Genomic DNA, 22,142 nt, shown 5'->3' on the forward strand with positions numbered 1-22,142 from the left:
ATGGTCCACTGAACAGATATGAAATTCATGCAATATTGGCGCACAATCATACCATTTAAAATTGGAGCAATGGTGTTACAGGAAACAAATAGATAAACAAAACAAAAAACACAAATATAACACTCAATTTTAACCTAAGCGAAAAGTACGTGTAACTGGTGTTTTCATCCGTGATTCCGTTGTGCAATCTAATCATTTGATTCAGCACGATTGACGCGATGTGTCCAGTAATCGGTAATTATTGACTCGATTAATTTTATGTTAATAAACTTGCCTTTTATGCTTTATGTAAATACTAACGTTAATCGTAACTTGTCTGGTAGATAAAACCTACATGAAATATACTACATGACGAAATACAATTGTGTTAGAGCGCAGCAAAACTCTTGATTCAAATACAATTATATTATCAAATGAGGTTAGGAATTGAAATGTCAAGTGTGACCTCAAAATTGAGGGTGTAGGGAAATCATTGCGTCATAATAAAGACAAATTATTAAAAGACTTTTTTATTTACATAATAAACTGTAAAGTTATTGAATAAAGCCGTAAAAATTACAAATGTATATATATATATATATATATATATACAATTTTTTTATTGAAAGCGTTATAATTATTTTATAATGGAATATATCCATTAGATTTGTATATTCCCACGTTTTCAATCCGCAAGTTGATCATTCAGAAACATACCAAGCCATGTAATCAACACGGCGTGAATGAGAAAATTATCAAAAAAGGCCCAAACTACGGCAAGCCTTATTGCAGCACCAACCAACTCAAGAAGAAGTTGTCTATAGAAAACTAATCTGTTTACCGCGATTGCGTGCACTTTTTCAAGCAGTTTATCAAGCGTTATGTTAAATATAAAATAACTGATAACTTGATAGAAATTGCGGTAGAGAGTCATTGCTAAGATTCCTATTTCAACGATTCGGCAAATGACTACAGCACTTTCAAGATGAGGTCTCGTGATTAGCATTGATGCTCCCAGGATAATCCAAAACATGAGACTCATTCCATAGAAATACCCAGCTACAAAAACGCATGTGAAAATGCAGGGTAGTTTTGGTAAATCGTCTCGAAACTTTTTCTGTAAAGAGTAAAACATGTTGTGGAAGCTTGTTTATTTCAGCAGTAGTATTACGTGTAATAAGTTTTCAACTTCTCATAGATGACCATATGTTTAAACCGAGCTGAGTCAAATGGTGGGATTCAACAAACCCACTCCTAAAATGCTGCACCCCTTTCTTGTTTTAGATGCCAGACGACCGCAGCAAATACCTAAATACTATCTTTTGATAGAGATTTTGCATTGATACTGTTTACCGTATTGTTCGAAAATATTTTAATCGTTTTTAATAAATTTGAATGGTAAGTCATATCACTAATACGATAATCCGTGTCTTAGTCCCACAATGTAGAACAAATCTATTTGATGTCACATTGGTATGTAATCTCAGTAGTTTTAATTCCATGTTAAATAATTCCATGAAAATGTTTTATGAGATTGAACCCAACCTGGCGCCATCTATTTTATATTGCATACAATACCATTGTCCGCTCATCCTCGCTTTCTTGCATCCTTTCTTCGTTTCTTATGTTTCGAGATAGGTCCAATTCCTGGAATCGTCTCAAAGCTCGCCGAAGATTTGTTCCGTGATTTTGTTGTTGTGATCGATAATTTAAATTATCCAATCCTTCCATGGTTATTACAACTTGGCCTTGAACTGACTGAATCGGATTTGTCGGCGTTGGTGCTGGATTTTTCACTGCCGAACACAAGGGACACCCCCTGAAAGCAAAATAAATCATCAGACCAAATGTTGTAAAGTTCTAGTTTGGTCTGAGCAAGCATCCTTATATTACCTTTTTTCTTTCTGTAGTTTCTGGTCACATTCAGCACAAACTGTGTGACCACACAATAAAGCATCGTCGGAATGTAAACGAAAACACAAACTACATAATTTCGATTGTGGCAATTCATCAATGCTGTTCAAATCCTGTGGACAACGACCTGGACAAGTCAACCGTGCACTGCGCAAAATAAAATCACAAATAATACAAAAGTTAATATCGGTTAGGACGGAATGAAGAAACGTGGACGTGCGTTAATTAATCAGTTATTTATATATATGATCAACATGAAGTAATTTTCATAAGATTATTCAAATATTACCAACTGTGAAAAAAGACACAAACTATAATGTAACACTTACTCCGTATTTGTTGATTTCTTTGTGATGCAAACGATGCAGAATAGTTTTGAACAACATGGCATAATTTTTGAACATTTCCGGAATTGATTGCAACATCCACATCTTAGAGGTTTGGGAAGGTAACGAATATTTTCAAATAAACATATTTGTCTGCACTCGTGACATTTCACGGCTCTGCGAAGAAAATAAAATGTGAACTATATTGACACCTGAATCTAATTTGAGCTTCACGACTTAATCTAAACCCGTTTAAAAGCAGGAACGGGTAGCAAACAAATATTGACAATTAAACTCTGAATGCATGACTCGCTAACCATAAGTTGAGGAACACTATAAATCAACGATAAATGTGCCTTTGCACAGTATACTACACCATTTCACTTATTCATAAGTGTTATAGTATCAATTGTATCACCGATGTTAATATATTTTTTGCCTTAATTTGTGACTAGGCGAGTCACCGAAAAAACATGGTGGTTCACTTTGTATCCAGTGGGTTCACATTCCTGGTATATGACAAAGGCAATACAGGTGGTTCCAAATCAAAGCTAGCAATGGGAACGTTTACAGTGTTCCCCTAAAATGTGAAAGGTCAATGATTGAATGACGAATAGCGGGAAGTCAATAATTCTACTCACAAATCAAGGGTGTTCAAAATATGCGCGATAATTATATTGCATCACTCACCTTCCTTCATCACGTTGTGTCATGCTGAGTATACAATTCATACAAGCAACATGCCAGCATGGTAGCATTCTCAAATTTTTTTTTGTTGAACAAATCCTCGTAAATTGCATGGTAGAAAATTTTAACACGAAATAAATTGACTTGAAACGGATTTCGGTGCTCATTAACCATGAGATATACCTCTCTATGTAGTCTACCCGGGTGCAATCTTAGCTCAACCGCGGTATTCCCCACGCTCAAGTAGCACCCAGATTTCTTCCGAAAAATAGCAGAATGGTTTCTGATAATATTACAAGTGATTAACAACGTACATACGTCCTGATAGTAGTCTACCATAACAGTGTATTTTCAATAATTAAACATCAAACAATACTACAGGGTAGTCGCCAGAAAAAAAGAAAAATTGAACTCAGGTGTGATCACGAATAAAATGCGTGCTTACTCACTCATTCCTTGGACTTCTAGGTTAAAACACTACTATGAAGTACATGGACGACATTTTAGGCATCTATATTAACGGTGCACAACCTGCGGCCTTCGTGAGAAAATAATGCGGCCGTCGTGAGAAAATAATGCGGCCGTTCACATACAAAATCCTATAAACAAAAAAAAAGTTCAAAAGTATAGAATTTCGCGGCCAAGCTGGCGTATATTGAAGCCAAACAGAAGCACTGCAAAAAAGTCAGACGACACGATGCGTCACAATCTGTTGGGGATTTCCCTTCACGGTTCAGATTGTGGGATTGATCACGCGGTTCGGCAGCCTAGCAACGTAGCAAACTAGCCTAACAAGGCATCCACAACTTACAGCCGAGGAAATTCTAGCAGTTTTATTTGATTCTGACTCTGATTCGTATGACAAGCCTGATAGTGAACAAGAAAATGGGACAAGTAAATGGGGGCGATCGCCCGCCCCGACTTTCGATTTTTTTCAAAATTGTGCAACCATTATGCAACTTGCTGCAACATATCTGCTCAAGAATAGGTCCACCGAAAATAAAAATCCGTTTAAAATGCGAATATTAAACTTCCAAGTAGTCCTACATAATTGGGCAGACTGCACCTCGCATGGGTCAAATACGTGGTTATGACGTCATAAAAGCCAAAAGTTCATGAGCCAAAAGCGTATTTGAAGGAGGCCGTATTTGAATACAAATAAATGCAATGTGGCCGCCATTAGCAAAAAGGTTGTGCACCCCTGATCTATATGAATGTAATATAATATATGCCTATAAAATTAAATGTATTCTTTGTACAAATAAATAGCTGTTTGACAAATTTTCTGGTTTTCTGGCGACCACCCTGTATAAAAATCTTCCACGTAAGCGAAACTTTGGTATCACAAGTACCAATCGCCATGAAATATTATCAGGCATTACTGATTTGATGGAGTTATTCCTTATTTGCCTTCCGGCGTTACATAAAAACAGGCTTTCGACTGTAATTTTTGGCGCGACCCATTACATTATATAATTTGCAAATTGATTGCATTAGATTAAGCGTGTGAATAAAAATACTCCACATTCTATTGCCGAAGGCGTAAAAAGTAAATTCATTTTATGAACAATATTTTCGATGTTACAAAAACGAAAGTATAAAACAATAAGTTTTGTGCCAAAACTAAATTTAATCGCAACATCAACAAATTCCTCAAGCCATTTTTAGCTCAACATCCAAATTCGGTTTTAGTTCGGTTGCGGCAGCATCAGCCGAGCCAAATTTAACTATCCAGCGGTCCGGATTTTGCCCGCGGGCAGTAGTTTGCCAGTGTTTGAATAGAATCTCAAATTTGAATGGAAACTTGAGGAACCCCTGAAATAGCGATACCCTGATGTGGTGCAACCCTGATATAGGGTTTCAACTTACCATGGAATGATCCTTCCCACGAACCGGGGTAAGTGTCGTGGACATTATCAATTATTTGGAAATTAGTTCGTTCGAAAACGTAGATAAAATATGCTGATATAAAGTTTTGCTTTGATGCTGTTTACATTATTGTCTGGAAATGTTTAATGAAACAATTCGAGTTTGTCAGACGACACAGAACTCAATATTGACTCTGTTAAAAGAAATGTTTACTTATTTTTCGTTCTCAAATATCATTTTAAACCTCTCTATAAATGTTTCTAGGTATGAGAACTACCCCCCCCCCCCCCAAAAAAAAAAAATACCGCCGATTTCATTATTACTATTTTTCATATATACGACACTAAAGTCTTTAGTGCTTAGCTTTAGGGACTGACTCGAAAACGTATGAATGGCCCTGGCATTTTAGGTACATCATAGATAACCTTAACACAAATCTATCTCACCATAATTGGCATCATTCTCAGATTTATTTTGTCTATTTCTCACATTCAATTTACCAACACTGAAGACAAGTTACCCATAAACACTTCTGGACTTACCGTGAGATATTCAATAGTTTTTTTAACTATGGCATAGTTACTGGTTTCAAAATGTTTCGCCAATGGATTATATGTTGAACGCAAAAATTGTTCATTTGTAGCGCGAGCTGTCTACGTCATTGATCAATATTTTGCATGTTTGAATGTGAGAAATAGACAAAATACATTTATTATGATGATGCCAATCATGGCCTGCTATAACTTAATCTATTCCGAAATTATTTTTACTGCACTGGACAATTATATATTACCGTATTCGGTCTGCTTTTAACGCCTTTAACAATAGAATATATTTATTATGTATGAGTGATAGTTTAGCTGTAACAGGTATTCGTAGAAAGTGACTGTTATGTAAGGTTTTTAGAAGTTTTAAAAAGATGATAACAGCTACTTAAATATATTTTTGAAACGAACGAAAACCGTTAAACGCTCAAATCTATTTGCAAATTAATTACATTTTATTCTTATACTTCAGATGCAAAAGTCGTCCGCGCCAAATTACAGCCTTACTGCTAATTTTATAAAACGCCTGAAGCCTAAAAATTAGCAATGCCTGGTAATTCTTGGCAATTGATATTTGTGATACCAAAGTTTCGCTTTTGTAGAAGATTTGTATAGTTCTGTTTGATGTTCGATTATTGTAAATAGACTGACATGGTAGACTACTATCAGAACGAATATGTGTTCGATTATTGAAAGTATACTGTTATGGTAGACTGCTATCAGGACGAATGTGTGTTGTTAATTACTTTTAATATCATCAGAAACCATTCTGCTATAGGCTTCAGCCCGGGGTATACCGCTCTATTATCCCTCTGTGGTAGACCTAGAGTTGAAACTGGGTAGGCTAAAGAGGCGGCATTGGCGATTTGAGGGAATACAAACGCAATAATAATGAAGAAAATACAAGACCAAACCTGTCCTATTTGTCTTGAAAACAAAGAAGATTTGAGAATGTTACCATGCTGGCATGTTGCTTGTATGAATTGTATACTCAGCATGGCACAACGTGGTGAAGGAAGGTGAGTGATGCCAGAAACATAATGAGATAGAGAACAGAATTTTGATCTTTTTCCTTGAGAGAGGAAAGCCGATAGGACGGCTTAATAATGCGACGTATACGCCATTTCGGGCATGGGAATTTAGCCAGTAATTTGTTTCAGATGCTTGGCCTCGATGGTGGAGAAAGTCGTAACTGACTTGCGAATATATGAACCACCCTACGACGGTGAGGATTCCTCTCGAACATAATTATTTCCCACGGGATTCGAACCTTGTTGTTGTTGTTATATGTTTTAGGGCGCTTATAACTTCAGTGGTCTTTTGCGCTTTTGATTATTTTGAATTTAAAAATCATATACTAACATATAATACAATATTATACAATATTATACAATTGAATCAATTACAATAGGTAATTTTTTCTAAATATTTCGAACCTGCGAACCCACGCAGGGTGTTGTGCAGGGACGTGCGATGAAAAACGTATTATTAGAACACCTGTGGTTTGTAAGTACAGAAGTAGGATAGATTTATAGATTCGGGATTACCCATCGTTCAGGCATGTTTATAAACATTGACTTAACATTGTTTTTTAACATTAGTGAACTAAAACAAAAGCAAACATTTTCAACCTGAAATCAGTAGCCTACATAGAACGACAGTATGCCAGACAATGGAAAAAATAATTTGTTGACGGGTTTCAGCGTTTTACTGCAAATAATTGTTTGCTATTTGTTTGTGTTTTGAAATAGTTTGACGTATAGCCCCAAAACTTAAATTAAATTCAGGTCTCATTATTGTTCACATTTCATTTGCTTCACAGAGCTGTGAAATGTCATATCTGCAGACAAATATGTTTATTTGAAAATATTCGTTACCTTCCCAAACCTTTAAGATGTGGATGTTGCAATCAATTCCTGAAATGTTCAAAAATAATGCCATGTTGTTCAAAACTGTACTGCGTCGATTGCATCACGAGGAAATCAACAGAAAACGAGTAAGTGTTTTTTTTTTATAGTCTGTGTCATATTTTTTACAGTTGCTGATATTTGAAGATTCGCAGATAAATTTTTTTTTATCACATAGGGTGATCCCAGAAAAATCGAAACCCGTAAATTTCTTTATTACTTCTACAAAAATGGGAAAAATCATTCACTTTTATTTGTGTATGATTGTACCCAAAAGTTTTAGAAATCTAGGACATTTTGTGTAGATAATTGGACGCTCCAGAAGTATGTGTACCAATATGGAGGTAACTAATTTTGTTCGCCTACTTTACATCGAGTTGTGTAAAGGGACTGAAACCTATGAGCAGGGGGATATTCACTTGGCTAACACAGACAGTCCCTGAACTCGTAATAGAAATAAAGTAAGAAAACTCGGAATAAAATTATGACCTAACCCACATATACATACTATATGGGAGTACCGATAATTGACTAGCGTACGTCCATGTTTCCAATCTTCATTCCTTCCTAACCGATATTATTCATGTTTGTATCAATTTCAATTATGATTTTATTTGGCGCAGCGCTCAGTTGACTTGCCCAGGTCGTTGTCCACGCGATTTCAACAGCGTCGATGAATTGCCACAATCGAAGTTATGTAGTTCGTGTCTCCACTTTCATTCCGACGATACGACATTGGGTGATTACTCAATTTGTGCCAGATGTGACCAGAAAGTACGGGAAGACATAAGGTAATAAGAGAGAAATGCTTACACCAATGGTAGCCAACATTTTTCGTTGAATTTTCCCATTCGCCTATTTTGGAACTAGTTATTTCTCTCTCACTATGCAGAAAAACTACTTTATTTGTTCAGTCTTTATTTGGTTCTCAGCTAGTGTGAAGTACAAGTCGCGCTACCGCTTGTGTACAGTTCAAGTAGTTTATAACGTTTGCATTACGTGTTTCAAAAACAATAAAGAACTATAAATACTACTAGGAAAAATTCCCCCCTACAAAAAAACTCCTTCCTGGGGAAGAATTTCTTTCGGCTGGCAAACACGGGCTTAGCTTAGGTGCAATAGTAAGCAGGTGAATTGTCGTGCGTTCAAATTACGGGTGCAAATGTAATGGAACTGTTACAAAGATATATGCTTATGTTTATTTGAAAATATTCGTTACCTTCCCAAACCTTTAAGATGTGCATGTTGCAATCAATTCCTGAAATTTTCAAAATTTATGCCATGTTGTTCAAAATCATACTGCCTCAATTGCCTCACGAAGAAGCCAACAGGAAAAGAGTAAGTAATTTATTTTTATTCTTTACATTTGCTGATATTTAAACATTCGTTGATAAAATTATTTTATTTTGATCACACAGGGTGACCCCCCAAAAAATCGAAACCCGTAAATTTCTATATTACCTTTAAGAAAATGGAGTAAATCATTCAATTTTTAACACATGAACTTCGATTTGTGTATGATTGTATTCAAAAGTTCCAGAAATCTAGGACATTTTGTATATAGATAATTGGCTAATGTAGTACGTTCACGTTTTACATCTCCATACCTTCCTAACCGATAATAATGTTTGTATTAATTGTGATTTTATTTTGCCTAGTGCTCGGTGGTGTCCAGGTCGTTGTCCACACGATTTGAACAGCATTGATGAATTGCCACAATCGAAATTATGTAGTTTGTGTTTCTGTTTACATTCCGACGATGCTTTATTGTGTGGTCACACAGTTTGTGCTGAATGTGACCAGAAACTACAGAAAGAAAAAAGGTAACCCCCAAAAAGTGGAAAAAACCGGAACTACTCTCCGTGAAAACTTAGAAATATTAAGACTGGGTGGTCTTGGATTCAAAATGTCCATTTCAGAATGCATTATAATAACTTTTGTCAAAAAGATATTCAAATGAAATAATGCCAGTTATAATCACAAAGCATTGTGTTTCATTTTCTATATTATTGCTTATTAAATATTATATCAGTAATTCCAATTCTACTACTTTAAAACATTTTGTCTGATGATTATTATTGGTTCCAGGGGGTGTCCCTTGTGTTCGGCAGTAAAAAGTCCAGCGCCGATACCGACGGATCCAATTCAGCCAGTCCAAGGCCAAATTGAAATAACCATGGAAGGATTGGAAAATTCAAATTATCGACCACTTCAACAAAATCGTATGGGATTTTTCGTTCCTCCGCACACACTTAGCCTAATTCAACAATTGAACCGATCTCATGATCATTCCATGGTAAGTTGAAACCCTATGTCAGTGGTTTTCAACCGGGATTCGGCTGCACCACATCAGGGTATCGCCATTACGTGGATTCCGCAAGTTTTCATCAAATTCAATATTCTATATTAAATAATTGATTTGATTATATAATCAAATACCCATCGAGTGTGCCCCTATTATTTAACTTGATAAACTTCACAGAACATCTTGTTTCACCAGTTTCAGGTTTGCTTTCATATGTGGTTTATGCGATTCAGATAATAAAAAAAAACGATTAAACTATTGCAAAGGGGTTCCCAGAGCATCTAGAGTCTAGAATGTTTCAATGGGGTTCTACGTCATCGAAAAGGTCCGAAACTACTGCACTATATATATACACTCAAAACTACTGCTGAAATAAATTTACTTTCAAAACAATTTTTTATGTTTTTTCAGATACAGGATCGGGACGAATTGTTAAAAGCATTCTGCATTTACACATGCGCCTTTGTAGCTGTGTATTTCTATGGAATGAGTCTCATGTTTTGGATTATCCTGGGAGCATCAATGCTAGTCACGAGACCTCATCTTCTAACTGCTGCACCCATTTGCAACCTCCTTGAAATAGGAATCATGATATTTACTTTCTACAGCAATTTCTATCAATTTATCATTTTTACCATAATTAAAATATTGTTAGTTGGACTTCTAGAAATAATGTACCGAATCGCGTTTAATGAAATGGCCTTCTATCAAAAACTTCTTCATTCGTGGGTTGGTGCTGTAATAAGGCTTGTCATAGCTTTGTCCTTTTTTGATGAGTTGTTCGTTCACTCTGTGCTGTCTACATGGCTTGCTTGGATTTTGCAAGATAAAATTGAGTACAATTTACAAAGCATACAAATCTAATGAATATCTTTGATTTTAAAATAAATATGATGCTTTCATTAAAAGAATAAGTTTTCCTACACCCCCAATTTTGGGGTCGGACTTGACACTTTAATTTCTAACCTCAGTTGCTAATATAATTGAATTTGATTCAAGAGTCTTGCTGCACATTAACACAATTGTATTCCGTCACGTTACAAGAGCATACGTCTCACCGTGTTGGATTGCAAGCCTATCAATGTTGGATGATCGATAGAATTCTTGTTTTTGAAGTGTACGTGGTTTCTTGGTGATTGTTTGTTCATCGTCATTGCAATTACAAACGCAGTGATAATGAGACAAAAACAAGACCAAACCTGTTCTATTTGTCACCTATGTGAAGGAGGGTTTATTATGTCAATAAAAAAGTCTTTCAATAGTTTGTCATTATTATGACGTGGGGGCGTAGCGGGAGAGTGATGTTGAGGGTCGGATCCCCCCCCCCCCCCCTTTGGAATGTAAAAAAAAAAAAAATTATCATACACGATTTGGCATTTATACCAGTGCAGATGGTCAGGCGAATACATAACACCTTTTTATAAGTTACGATTAACCCGATAATAGCAAAATATCTCTCACTATCTAAAATGAAAAGTAAACTGTATGATAAATTTCAATAAATTTATAGCTTGATCTTGAAACTGAAAATATTAAATTCTATAAGAACTCGTTTTGGAAATGATGTGTATGTTCTGTGTCAGGGCGCAATAAATTTTCATTCAGTTTGGCAGCAAAGTAATTTCCACTTTTTACGTTGAATTTATCTATTGAATGAGCAGAATTCTCATAATGTTAGGAACGGTTTGGCTTGAACCAAGGGTTTTTGTTCAAGGAGTCCACTGTGTGTGAGTTATTAGAATGTTTAGTAAGATGACCGCTGCTATGCGAGCCTGTTAATTTCAACAAAATAAAATGTTTGATGACTATAATATATCTTTCAACGGTAATGTTTATAAATAGGAGTTGCTAAAGCTCATTTTTGTCAAACAATAAACTGTCGCGAGAATAATATCATATATAGCTCGGCGGTGTGGCGCATCGTGCTAAGAGTTAGGAATACACTCTGTTTTCACAGACATACACACACCCTGTACATAAATCGGGGCTCCCGAAGTATGCGAACCAAGATGGCGGACATCGGAATGTAATATGTGTACTAGGTTAGGGTTAGGCCATAATTTTAGGCATAAATACTACGGGAGGCTCTTGGCTAGTCTTCAAACTGATAATAGGACTAAAATTAGGAAAATTGGAAAAAAAATTATGGCCTAACCCTAACCTGTTACCCAAGTTACGTTCCGATGTCCGCCATCTTGGTTCGCATACTTCGGGAGCACCCATAAATCTTCTACATAAGCGAAACTTTGGTATCAAAGGCCTTCCGGCGTCACATAAAAACAGGATTTCGACTAATTTTTGACGCGACCCATCACATTATATAATTTACAAATATATTGCAATAGATTAAGCGTTTGAATAAACTCCACATTTTATTACCGGAGGCGTAAAAAGTAAAATACTTTTAAAATGTCAGATTGAACGATTGAATTGCAGATACGACCCATAACAAAAGCACAACGAGAAGTTTCCATTTTAGTATGGATGTTATGGAAGCTGGATTAACAATTAAACAAAATAGGCTCGTGCGTAGTGCACCAGGGACATCACAGAAATTTCAAAACCAAATTTGTAATGGTGCCCAGGGGCGCAGCCAGCGGGGGAGTACTCCCCAGTCGTACAACGTAAGGCAAATATTAACCTTCCTTGCTCTTACTCCACCGTTCGCTCTGAGGGCCATTTTACATGGGTTATTTTTAAAATATTTTTTTTGTCAACCGTTAAGCCCTAAAGCTTCACTCATGGCTTCTTAATAGCGTGTGCTAGAGTTCTATTCAGCAATATATGTTTAAAACACACTCCTTTAATAATATATTTTTTTATATATATTATTTTTTATGTAAGTATTTATAAATCTTTATGAATGTTGGTATCCACTATACAGTATTCAGTGATTGTCACTGTTCTTTTTTCCATTTCGTAAATCACGATAATAACCTTTTTATATTGTTAAAATTCATCGTGTAACTAGTGAACTGCAATGTGGGATTTACATTAATATTCTATCTCCTTTTCAAATATGTTTTAATCCTTATGAATGTTGGCAGCCACTATACAGTATTCAGTGATTGTCACTGTTCATTCTTTTTTCCATCTCGTAAATTTATTTAAACACTTATCTACTCTAACAAGTGAGCTGTATATTTAATTGTGGATCATACATTAATATTCCAATCATTATTCAAGTATGTATAAATACTTATGAATGTTGGTAGCAATTATACAATATTCAGTGATTGTTACTATTTTTCCCCTGCTTTTTCATGTGAACTAATTAATGTGTCAAATGATACTTTTTACGTCATGCATTCCATTACTGAATCTGTGATGATATTATTTCCTTGTCCTATTTTTCCATTTTTGATCCCGGTCTGTGTCCAATAAAAATACATTTTTTTTTTTTAAATCTTTGATTGTTTTAATTCTTCCATTGGACATGACCGGCTTCAACCAATACATGACCTCTCAAAATCCTAAATTGCCCCTTGATAACTTTCATAATAATAACTTTAAATTGCCGACTTATTTCTTCATCTTATTTATATTTTATTTAATCTCATTTGCATTCACCCATGGTAGGCCTACTATATTATGCCATGATAAGCTTTTATACATCATAGCCATAATTTAGGGATGGGACGAGTCCGGAATCACAGAGATTCGACGAATCCGAGTAATAGGTCAAGGACTCGAATCGAATCCTCCGAGTCCATGACGTCACAATGTAAAAGTAGAAAAACACGTTTTTGACCATACTACAGCATCGCGCGCTCACAAACATACGTCGTAGCTCATATTGTTTGCCTAATGGTTCCGCAGATAGCTGTTGAATCAATTTAAAAATATCTTTTCTTTTTTTTTGGCTGCCATAATACAAACGTAAACGTGGGTCAATGTGCGCCTTGGCTGTGAACTGGATTTCCAGCCCACCACCTTGCGTCAATTCTGGGCGGCTATTTAGAAATTCTTACATGTCAAATAGAAAAATAAAAAGCTTTTGATTACAATGCTTTCTCATAATTCCAGATATTTCTAACCCTAAATTTACTATGTCACGTGTGCAAATGGTAGATAAATGCCACTCGTCGTCAATACAATGCTTGCAATTTAGTTGTTCATGTAAACGTTCTGGAACGCTCCATGCTTTCCCTTACTCCCTTTTTTTAGCGAAAGAATTGCACATAATAAACTCGATTTTAAAGAGGTGTTGATGAGATTCCCCCTTGAGTTGATCCTGCGCATGTTTCATATATATTTATTTACGTGAATAGAAAACTCAAAAATATTGCGCTAACACATATTTTATTGTGTACCACATGTTTAACAAAAAGGATAGATAGTCTGAAGCTGACTGGCGCATCATTGTTATAAGCTATCAATGGTTTTTACCTTGCGTTATATTATCTGGATATCTGTCGTCGTTTTTATTAGGAGTGTTTATAATACACACGAGTGATATTGTTGAATATCTAACCTTGAATTTCAACTATTTTAGGTAGGTAGTGAAATTTATAGGGGTAAAAGTACAAACGTAGGCGTAAAATAGTAAAAACAAAATTGATTATAGACTCGGTAAAAACGACGTGGACTCGAAATCGAATCCGAGTCCAAAAAATGCCCGGATTCGACTCGAATCACCATAATCGGTCCTGCACACCGACCCGCACAAAACAATATTCAATCACTGTTATTACTGCTGAATTATTTTCTTTATTGGACACGAAATGGACATAACGATCGTTTCAAAATTTTGTTGTTATTGTTATTGTTATTTGTCTCCGTCTCCATTTTTAAAAAATCGCTTTTCTCTTCGAATACTGGACCAATTGCTTTGAAATTTTCAGTGGTTAAAGATAAAATAACTTTTTTTTCGCTATGACGTCATCAAAATTATTGCCATTGGGTGGCGCTACGTGCCCATATATTTGAGCATAGCTCTCTTGTTGTACTATGTTTATATTAGTGTTGATTTTGTTTTCGTGGCAATAAATCTCTCTCTCTCTTATACGACAAAATTTCCAAAATTTCTATTGAAAAACCTTGAACTTGCAAGATTTAGTGTCTAGTAGAGGGTTAATAATTATTCCTAATTAATTAATTCTTATTTCAACGTTTTCTTGTGGTATTTTCCAACAGAACAACACCAAAACCACTATTATATCAGGAATGGTTACTCTGAAGATCACGATTGTATTTACTAAAGTTTCAAGATCAACGCTTCAATTGACAATTTTGATGACGTCATACCTCTAAATATTACTGCACACGCCCCATTCAATCCCCAAAATTTTACTTTATTCGACGGGAATGCGCGTAAAAAGACTTAAACATCCTAATGTGCGCCGTTACGCGTGAAAATTACCATTAATTTAACGTTTTTTTCACGTTTAAAAATTCTCTATACCTACACCAAGTATGGTGCAGTAGAAATCATATTTTTCAAAACATCACAGGGCCAGGGATGGAATGTATGACTGAAAATACATAATAAACCAATAGTAACCCATTATAAAGGAGGTATTGTAGTTCATTTCCTGTCTGAGCCACATCAGTAATTTTACATGTCTGACTGGCGATTTTGAAATCGATGTTATTTATGGAACTGGCATTTTAGGCGAGGTCGGAGTGCCTTTTTCGTGAAATATATTACTCTATTATGGAACATTAACTGTAAAAGACCAGTAATACCTTTTAGAGATGGACTGTGCATGAATCATACATTGTACGACTGTGTATATGTCATCCGGCATAGTAGGATTTTAAACGGCAATCGTATGAAACCACAACAATTTTGCCAAGCAATACGCCACTTTGTGTTGAGCGAGGAAGATTAAAAACGTTGGTTGACATCTACACCCAACATTTCAGAAGCATGTATATAGTATACATAGTATTTTTTTTTACAGAAAATCAGACAAATAATTTTATTTCATATTGGTCAAAGTGTGTAGTATACTCTGCTACTATCTACACTACATGTTGTGATAGAGTTATGTATTGAAGTTTGGGCTGCGTGTATGTAGTATATTAACATAAATTATATAGTTTTCAAAATTTATGGCACATTTTTTTGACAAATTCAAAAAAGATCTTGATAGCAATAAACAACAAATTAAAAAAAAATTGCCGGCTGACGTCTACTCTATACATGCAGACATGCAACAAAAATAGGCCAGCCATTAAAAAAAAAATTGTTTAGTGATTTTATGACTTGTCCAGTTTCATTTTCTTCCGTTGTCAATCCTTATTCGTCAAGCCTGTTTCTATTAATTAGAGGTTCTAAGGCAGGGTTTCCCAAACTGCCTTGTTTTCGTGGGTTTGTGTGTTATTTGTCAGTTTTCAGTTGTGTTTCTACACATTAGTCAGTTCAGCAGTTAGTTGTGAATGAAGGATTAGGTATTTGATTTGTTATTACTGTATTATGTCTTCCGATGAGCTTTAGTTTAGTTGCAATTATAAAAAATTAGTTTTGGAAAAGCTGCGATAGACTAGACTAAAATGAGCTATAAGTACAATTGCCCCTTTCCAAACTACTCTCAGAATGAGCATCCAAAATTTTGCAATAGTAAAGGATAGGGAAAATTTTCCTGGGGTCTAGGGTCGTGAAAAATCCAAATTACTTATGTCTATTGGCTATTTCTGTTTTGATTATACTGTCGGGTAGGAGGCCCTAAATCACAGATTATCCCAGTGCCCAGTCAATCACTGGCCAAGTCAGACTGTCAATTAATTGAGTAGATTTTTGATACCAGTAGGCTAAATGATGACTGGAGTCTTCACAACTACCAGCTAGCTGAAATTTTTCACCTTCTATACTGTTCAAATTAACATCATCTTTTTGTGTTGCTGTTTAAGAGGGATAAAGTAATCTCAAATATGGCATATTTGATTCCTGATGATCCTAATGAAGATCCATATGATTTTACTGCCAATTATTGGATGACAAAAACCGGACCGTTCGGTGTATCAGGTTTTTGCATGGATGGTATGGAAATGGGAAATTATTGTTACTTATGTGAGACACATAGTTCAAGTTATTCACAAGTGAATGCACATTTCGAAGGGCGAAAGCATGCACAGAAAGTAAAGGCATGCTGCCAAACAAAAACTAAATTTATTGTAGAACCTTCAACAGGTGGAGATTTGAATGATCCTGACAATCTGTTTTTGCCTGATCGCTGTAAAGTATGTGATGCAGAACTTAGCACTCCCGAACAACAAGAAGGACATTATATGAGTGAAAAACATCAGAAGAAAGTGCGGAACTACTTCTTAGTAAAAATCGGTATTCGTGAAAAGAACGTCAAATTAGATCCTGAAGAAAATGAAGAAGAATTAAAGAAAAAAAGCAAATTAGAGTATTGCGCGATTTGCAAAGTTGAGCTCAGTGCTCCAGTTGTTGCCCAATCTCATTATGCTGGGAAGAAACATGCGAAAAAACTTCGAGAAAAGTTTGAATCTGATGCTGATGGTACACAATGGCAAAGATGTGATGTTTGCGATGTTCGCCTTAACTCTGAAGCACAGCTAACACAGCACTTGCAAAGTTCTAAGCATTTGGCAAAAATAGATAAAATGGGAACGGAATGGAAGGAGGAAACAAGAAAAAATGTAACCAAAAGGAAAGAAGAAATTGAGGTTCTTCTCAAAGAAGAAGAAGCAAAGAGAGAATGTCTTGCTCAAGAATTGGATGAAATGAAAAAGCTTGAAGAGTTACACAGCTAAATGCATTGCCATTGCATTGAACTGAGATATATGAACGATGAATACAAGCGCTGTATTCAAACTATTCACTTTCAAGAATTTTCCAGTTTATTATTGTTTGAATTGGTATGGGAAAGAAGATACTGAAAGGGCATGAATCTACAGCTGAACAGTAACGTTTTGTTGTTGATCGAAAATAATAATATTAAATGAATCTTAATTTGACAATCTCTGAGAAACTGCCTTATTTCTATTTACACATTTTGGCATATGTTCTTTCATTGATGGTCGACTTATTTCTCAAATGGTTTGAGTGTAATGTTTAACCAGTTCAATTTGAATCCATATTGTGAGAAACCATTATTCTGCCATCAGAATTGTTTTACTTTTTCGGTAGAGTTTACTGAATAGTAATGATAAATTTGAATATCGAACATGGATGGTGAAAAAGATAACGGATATCACAGTAATGACAATGAACTTGAGGTAGAGGATGATGACATTGAAATTCATATTCTGGAAGACTTGCAATATGACGGTAGGTAAGACCATTATAGTCGGGGATTTCAAATTTATTGTACAAATGGTGAATATTTGGGAAGTTGTCTATTCTATTTTGCTGACAGGTTGCTTATGTTTTTTGTTATTTGTACGTCCATGTTTCATGAAGTTTGTATCAATTTATCATTTGAATTTTCTACACCCTGATGAGCTTTGTCTTCAACCTTCTGTATTTGACATAACGAGTTTTTCATGCCAGCTATTTCCCAACACCATGTCATCTTATATCACCAGTTGTTCTAAAACACTAATTTAAAATACCCTCATAATTTGAGCTTATCGTATTTGACTGTACTAACCATAATTTAATCGTATTAATTATTCCATTACAGTTGATGAAACTGCATTAGAGGAACCAGATTATGATACTGTACGAAAACAAAGGTTTCAAAGAAATCAAAATGCAATGAAAAGATTCAATACTCGCATTGCAAACGAAACTAGTTATTTGGTAAGTTGTTTTGTGCCTCAACTAATGCTAGTTCACTAACAAAACACTGTGTTTTCCCAATGCTATATCTGTTAAAATATAGTTTTGATCATTTCTAATTTCAGAATGAATCCGAGATGTTACCAGCTGAAGAGAAAGCAGCAATTTTGATACAAAAACATGTCAGACGATTGTTGGGTCAACGAAAATATATTGAAATGCTAATGGAACAATTTGAAAAAGTTTGTGTTTTTAAATATTGGCTTGAAAATTTTTCGCTATGATGTTAAAATGTATTATAATTATATCCACAAAGCACCGTGGAGTTGGACCTGTTTGAAGACTAAAAATTATTTGATATTTTAGCAACAAATGTGTTATAATTATATTCCTAAACCACCGGGCATTGAAGACTAAATCATAAAGAGTTATTCATAATCTGTATCTATTTGTCACATTTGAGGAAGTTGAACAAGTGAAAATAGGCCCTTCAGAAGTGTGTGTACCAATATGGAGGTAACTAATTTTGTTCGCCTACTTTACATCAAGTTGGGTTAGGGTTAGGCCATAATTTTATTTCGATTTTCCTAATTTCAGTTCTATTAAGAGTTCGGGGACTGTCTGTGTTAGCCAAGTGAATATTCCTCTGCCCATAAGTTTCAGTCCCTTTACACAACTTGATTTAAAATAGGCGAACAAAATTGAAGTGCCCAATATTTATAATGTTTCAACCTAACTGACTTGTAGGAAGAAAAATTACGAAGAGAGAAAACTATGGAACAGGTGGAAGAAGCAAAACTCCTTATTGAAAAGTATGCTTTTGTATATTTGAATTTGGTATTGTCATTTTCATTAGCATACTTCAAAACCTCATTAATATTCTTTCAGTCATCAGCTGGAAGTTCAGTTCGAGGATTACAATGTCATCAGAAGGAATAAAGCTCAAAGGCTCTCTTACTATGTTATAACGTAAGTCTTGCAAATTAAAACTATTTATGAGTGAAGAAATTTACTATCTCATGTGGTCAATAGAACTTGAGTAGTTCGAAACAATATATGGCTCGCTATAAAGTATGTTATATAGGAGTTTGTGAAGTCTTGAAATATTTTAAAATTGCAAAGGGAATTTATGGATACCATGTGTTGTTTTGGCCCTCAGACGTGTTAAATGAAATAAAAATACTGATGAATGAAACAATTACCGATTATTAAAAAGCAATAAACCTGGTTAATATATATTAACTGGATCCATAACGAAATTGAAAGGGGACTTTATGGACGCCCTGTATGTATTTTAAGATGCTACAAGCAAAATCATCTAACCTTAAAAGAGTGTTAAAAGAGTCTGTTCATATGTATTTTTGTAGAATTCAAAGAGCATGGCGCAAGCATCTAAGTGCAAGGGCTGAAAAGAATAATTCTGCAGACTCTGATACCACATCAGATGACAAGGAACAGAACAGTGAAATTGAAAACACCGTAATATGTGAACGTCTCGCTATGAGAATTGTAAATCATGCAATAGATGAAGCTATAGTAAAATTTCAAAGTTGATGCAACATGCTGATTATGCGAAATATCTTCTGCACTGTTGAACTATTTTTTAGCAATGTGATACAAGTGCATTCTCGTTTCCTAAGCAACTATTATTCTGTCATTTTACTATAGATGCAATATATTTTTTTACTGTTCATGTCTCACGCTCTAGAATGTTTCAGTGTTTGTTTATATTTTTGATAACGATTTATTGAAATATATGTAAATAATTATTGCACAAAAATAACAGTTCTTCTGATAAGTACCAGGACATTGATTTAAAAGTGCGCAGGCTCCAGTCCTATCACTTTAGACAGTTCAGAAAGTTTAACGCAACCTATAACAATGATGCTATTTCATGAATCATCTGGTGGCTTATTGACATTTTGTAATGTAGCAGAAACAGTTCTCAAGTCTTCTTCAATGCTTTTGGCCCAGTTTTCAACATCACCCAGTTCTTTCAGAGCTGCATGAAATCCTTCTAACATCGATGTCCATTGACCAGATAATCGATTAAATTGAGAAACTTGGCCCTGAAGTTGTTTCATTTCTTTATCAATTTGACATTGGTTGCTGTATGCCATTGCGACTCCATTATTCACGGACGCCGTTACCGCAGTGTTAAATTTAAATAGGGCCCTCAAAGCTTCTTGACGTTTGCGTTCCTGTTCCTCGCGGACTTTGCTTTGTTTCGCCTGATGTTGCTTCAACATAGAAGATAACATGACCAAATATATTTCCCAGTTGACATACAAAAGACTATTTCGAAGACCTTTGTCAACGAGCGAAAGCGCAAAGACAACAGTGCAGCAGCAATGGAAAACCGAAATGCATTGGTGCATATCAACAGCCGCTTTTGTATTTGATGGACTTTTCCCCGACCTTTGACCCTCGAAAAATTCTTCCTTTACTTTACTATTGTAAACTTTTCGGTGTTTATTTTAAGAGTGGTTAAGCGAGTTAGCGCCTGTAAAATTGGGTATTCGTTTCAAACCATTGTTCTGATTCACAGCATTCAACAATATGTTTTTTAAAGGAACGGTGAAGGATTTTGGCCTAGTTTATCACAGCTATTTCTACACTAATATTTGATTACTGCGATTAAACCGTAAATATATGATTAAATCGTAAATATATACTACTACGATTAAAACTGTCCGAATGAGAAAAGTGTCTGAGCGGATGCGAAAAGGGGCATTGTTGCGTCGCTTTTTGCATCTCACTGATTGGCCAATGTCACGAATTAAACAAGGAAGTCGATGCTTGAGGAATCACCCATTAGTATGTTTAATCGGTTTAATGAACCTTTCCCCGAGAATCCACTTCCTTGTTTACTTCGTGACATTGGCCAATCAGCAAGATGCAAAAAGTGACGTAAATAAATAAAATATTCTTTGGGACTGAATGTCCTACTTAGATCATTTTTACATTGGCATACATTTAGCTTAACATGGCATTTAAGGGATAAATTTCTTAACTCAATCAATTCGCTATTTCGTTGTTGCTCATCATGTTAGAATTATTTTCTTCTTAGCATTGATGTTGACATAGTGATCAATTAGAAGTTTCCCTTGTGTTCTTTTTACATATAGTATATTTGATTACTGGCTTAAATAAGTTAGCAATTCTACTAAAATGCATTTATTCTTTTGTTATGCTGGTGATACATTTCTACCCCTTTTTTCGAGTTCTCCATCCGCTAATATACGGAATATATATATATAACTTTATTTTTGCTCTTTTTCACATATCGAATGTTTGCATATAATATTGTTTACCATCATCTAAATCCCACGAAATTTTATTATTTAATGAGTTTTCAACAAAACATGCCCTCCCCCAATGTGAAGTTTTTCTGTGATTAGGCTACCATATATCGAATTTGTTAAAGTATTATTTGCCAGACCAACTTTTCTAGCCATTTTCAACGTGAACCATAATCACATCAGCAATTAGGGTAGGAATTGACTTTGATGTCCGCATACCGCATGGTCGTATCGCTCCCCCCAGTCCATACCAAAGCAATTTTTGGACACGTTTAGTGGACATAACGATCGTTTTGTTGTTATGTTGTTTATGGTGTTCTTGTTGTTGTTTGACACTTTTTAGACACCTAGTGGAAATATTAAAAAACCGCTTTTCTCTTTGACCACTGGATCAAGTGGTTAAAGATGAAATTTATCTCCAGAAGGCTATTATTTTTATTTATTTTAAATATTTCTGTTAGCTCTGTAAGATTCGTTTTTGTTTGCTATGACGTCACTGATCGTTCTGCGGACATCGGACGCCATTTTGTGTCCGACTGTACTGCTTCGCTTGGTGTGAATATATTTGTAGACTGTGATCTGACGGTACGGTAAACCAGTCGTTGGGTAAACC

The 22,142-nt window shown here is 35.2% G+C and overlaps 5 protein-coding genes across 7 annotated transcripts; 3 read left to right on the forward strand and 2 right to left on the reverse strand.

Annotated features, from left to right (window-relative positions):
* Nucleotides 1-3,372, reverse strand: LOC144425248 (uncharacterized). The gene is made up of 5 exons (XM_078114791.1): nucleotides 2,910-3,372; nucleotides 2,223-2,396; nucleotides 1,873-2,040; nucleotides 1,558-1,798; nucleotides 1-1,096 (listed from the first exon to the last, which is right to left on the reverse strand). Exons 1-5 carry the CDS (start codon nucleotides 3,071-3,073, stop codon nucleotides 665-667), a joined length of 1,179 nt encoding a protein of 392 aa, XP_077970917.1. The 5' UTR covers nucleotides 3,074-3,372; the 3' UTR covers nucleotides 1-664.
* A 2,509-nt stretch (nucleotides 3,373-5,881) lies between these two features.
* Nucleotides 5,882-10,841, forward strand: LOC120328916 (uncharacterized). Of its 3 annotated transcripts, XM_039395491.2 has the most exons (7): nucleotides 5,883-6,339; nucleotides 7,143-7,316; nucleotides 7,851-8,018; nucleotides 8,464-8,565; nucleotides 8,886-9,050; nucleotides 9,316-9,523; nucleotides 9,944-10,841. In XM_039395491.2, the coding sequence occupies exons 1-7, from the start codon at nucleotides 6,212-6,214 to the stop codon at nucleotides 10,394-10,396; spliced, it is 1,398 nt and encodes a 465-aa protein (XP_039251425.2). In that variant the 5' UTR covers nucleotides 5,883-6,211; the 3' UTR covers nucleotides 10,397-10,841. The 3 variants fall into 3 exon arrangements, with proteins under 3 accessions (XP_039251428.2, XP_039251425.2, XP_039251426.2); XM_039395494.2 differs by lacking the exon at nucleotides 8,886-9,050 and having other exon boundaries at nucleotides 5,882-6,339; XM_039395492.2 differs by lacking the exon at nucleotides 8,464-8,565.
* A 5,104-nt stretch (nucleotides 10,842-15,945) lies between these two features.
* LOC120328381 (zinc finger matrin-type protein 4-like) lies at nucleotides 15,946-17,634 on the forward strand. The gene has a single exon (XM_039394849.2). The coding sequence runs from the start codon at nucleotides 16,409-16,411 to the stop codon at nucleotides 17,255-17,257; it is 849 nt and encodes a 282-aa protein (XP_039250783.1). The 5' UTR covers nucleotides 15,946-16,408; the 3' UTR covers nucleotides 17,258-17,634.
* Nucleotides 17,634-20,012, forward strand: LOC120328382 (uncharacterized). Its single transcript, XM_039394850.2, has 6 exons — nucleotides 17,634-17,774; nucleotides 18,130-18,248; nucleotides 18,353-18,469; nucleotides 18,975-19,039; nucleotides 19,116-19,196; nucleotides 19,595-20,012. The coding sequence occupies exons 1-6, from the start codon at nucleotides 17,672-17,674 to the stop codon at nucleotides 19,779-19,781; spliced, it is 672 nt and encodes a 223-aa protein (XP_039250784.2). The 5' UTR covers nucleotides 17,634-17,671; the 3' UTR covers nucleotides 19,782-20,012.
* LOC120328384 (biogenesis of lysosome-related organelles complex 1 subunit 1-like) lies at nucleotides 19,980-20,620 on the reverse strand. The gene has a single exon (XM_039394851.2). The coding sequence runs from the start codon at nucleotides 20,603-20,605 to the stop codon at nucleotides 20,120-20,122; it is 486 nt and encodes a 161-aa protein (XP_039250785.2). The 5' UTR covers nucleotides 20,606-20,620; the 3' UTR covers nucleotides 19,980-20,119.
* Between the last annotated feature and the right edge of the window lie 1,522 nt (nucleotides 20,621-22,142).

Source organism: Styela clava, chromosome 7 (assembly GCF_964204865.1).
Source record: "Styela clava chromosome 7, kaStyClav1.hap1.2, whole genome shotgun sequence".
NCBI lineage: Eukaryota > Metazoa > Chordata > Ascidiacea > Stolidobranchia > Styelidae > Styela > Styela clava.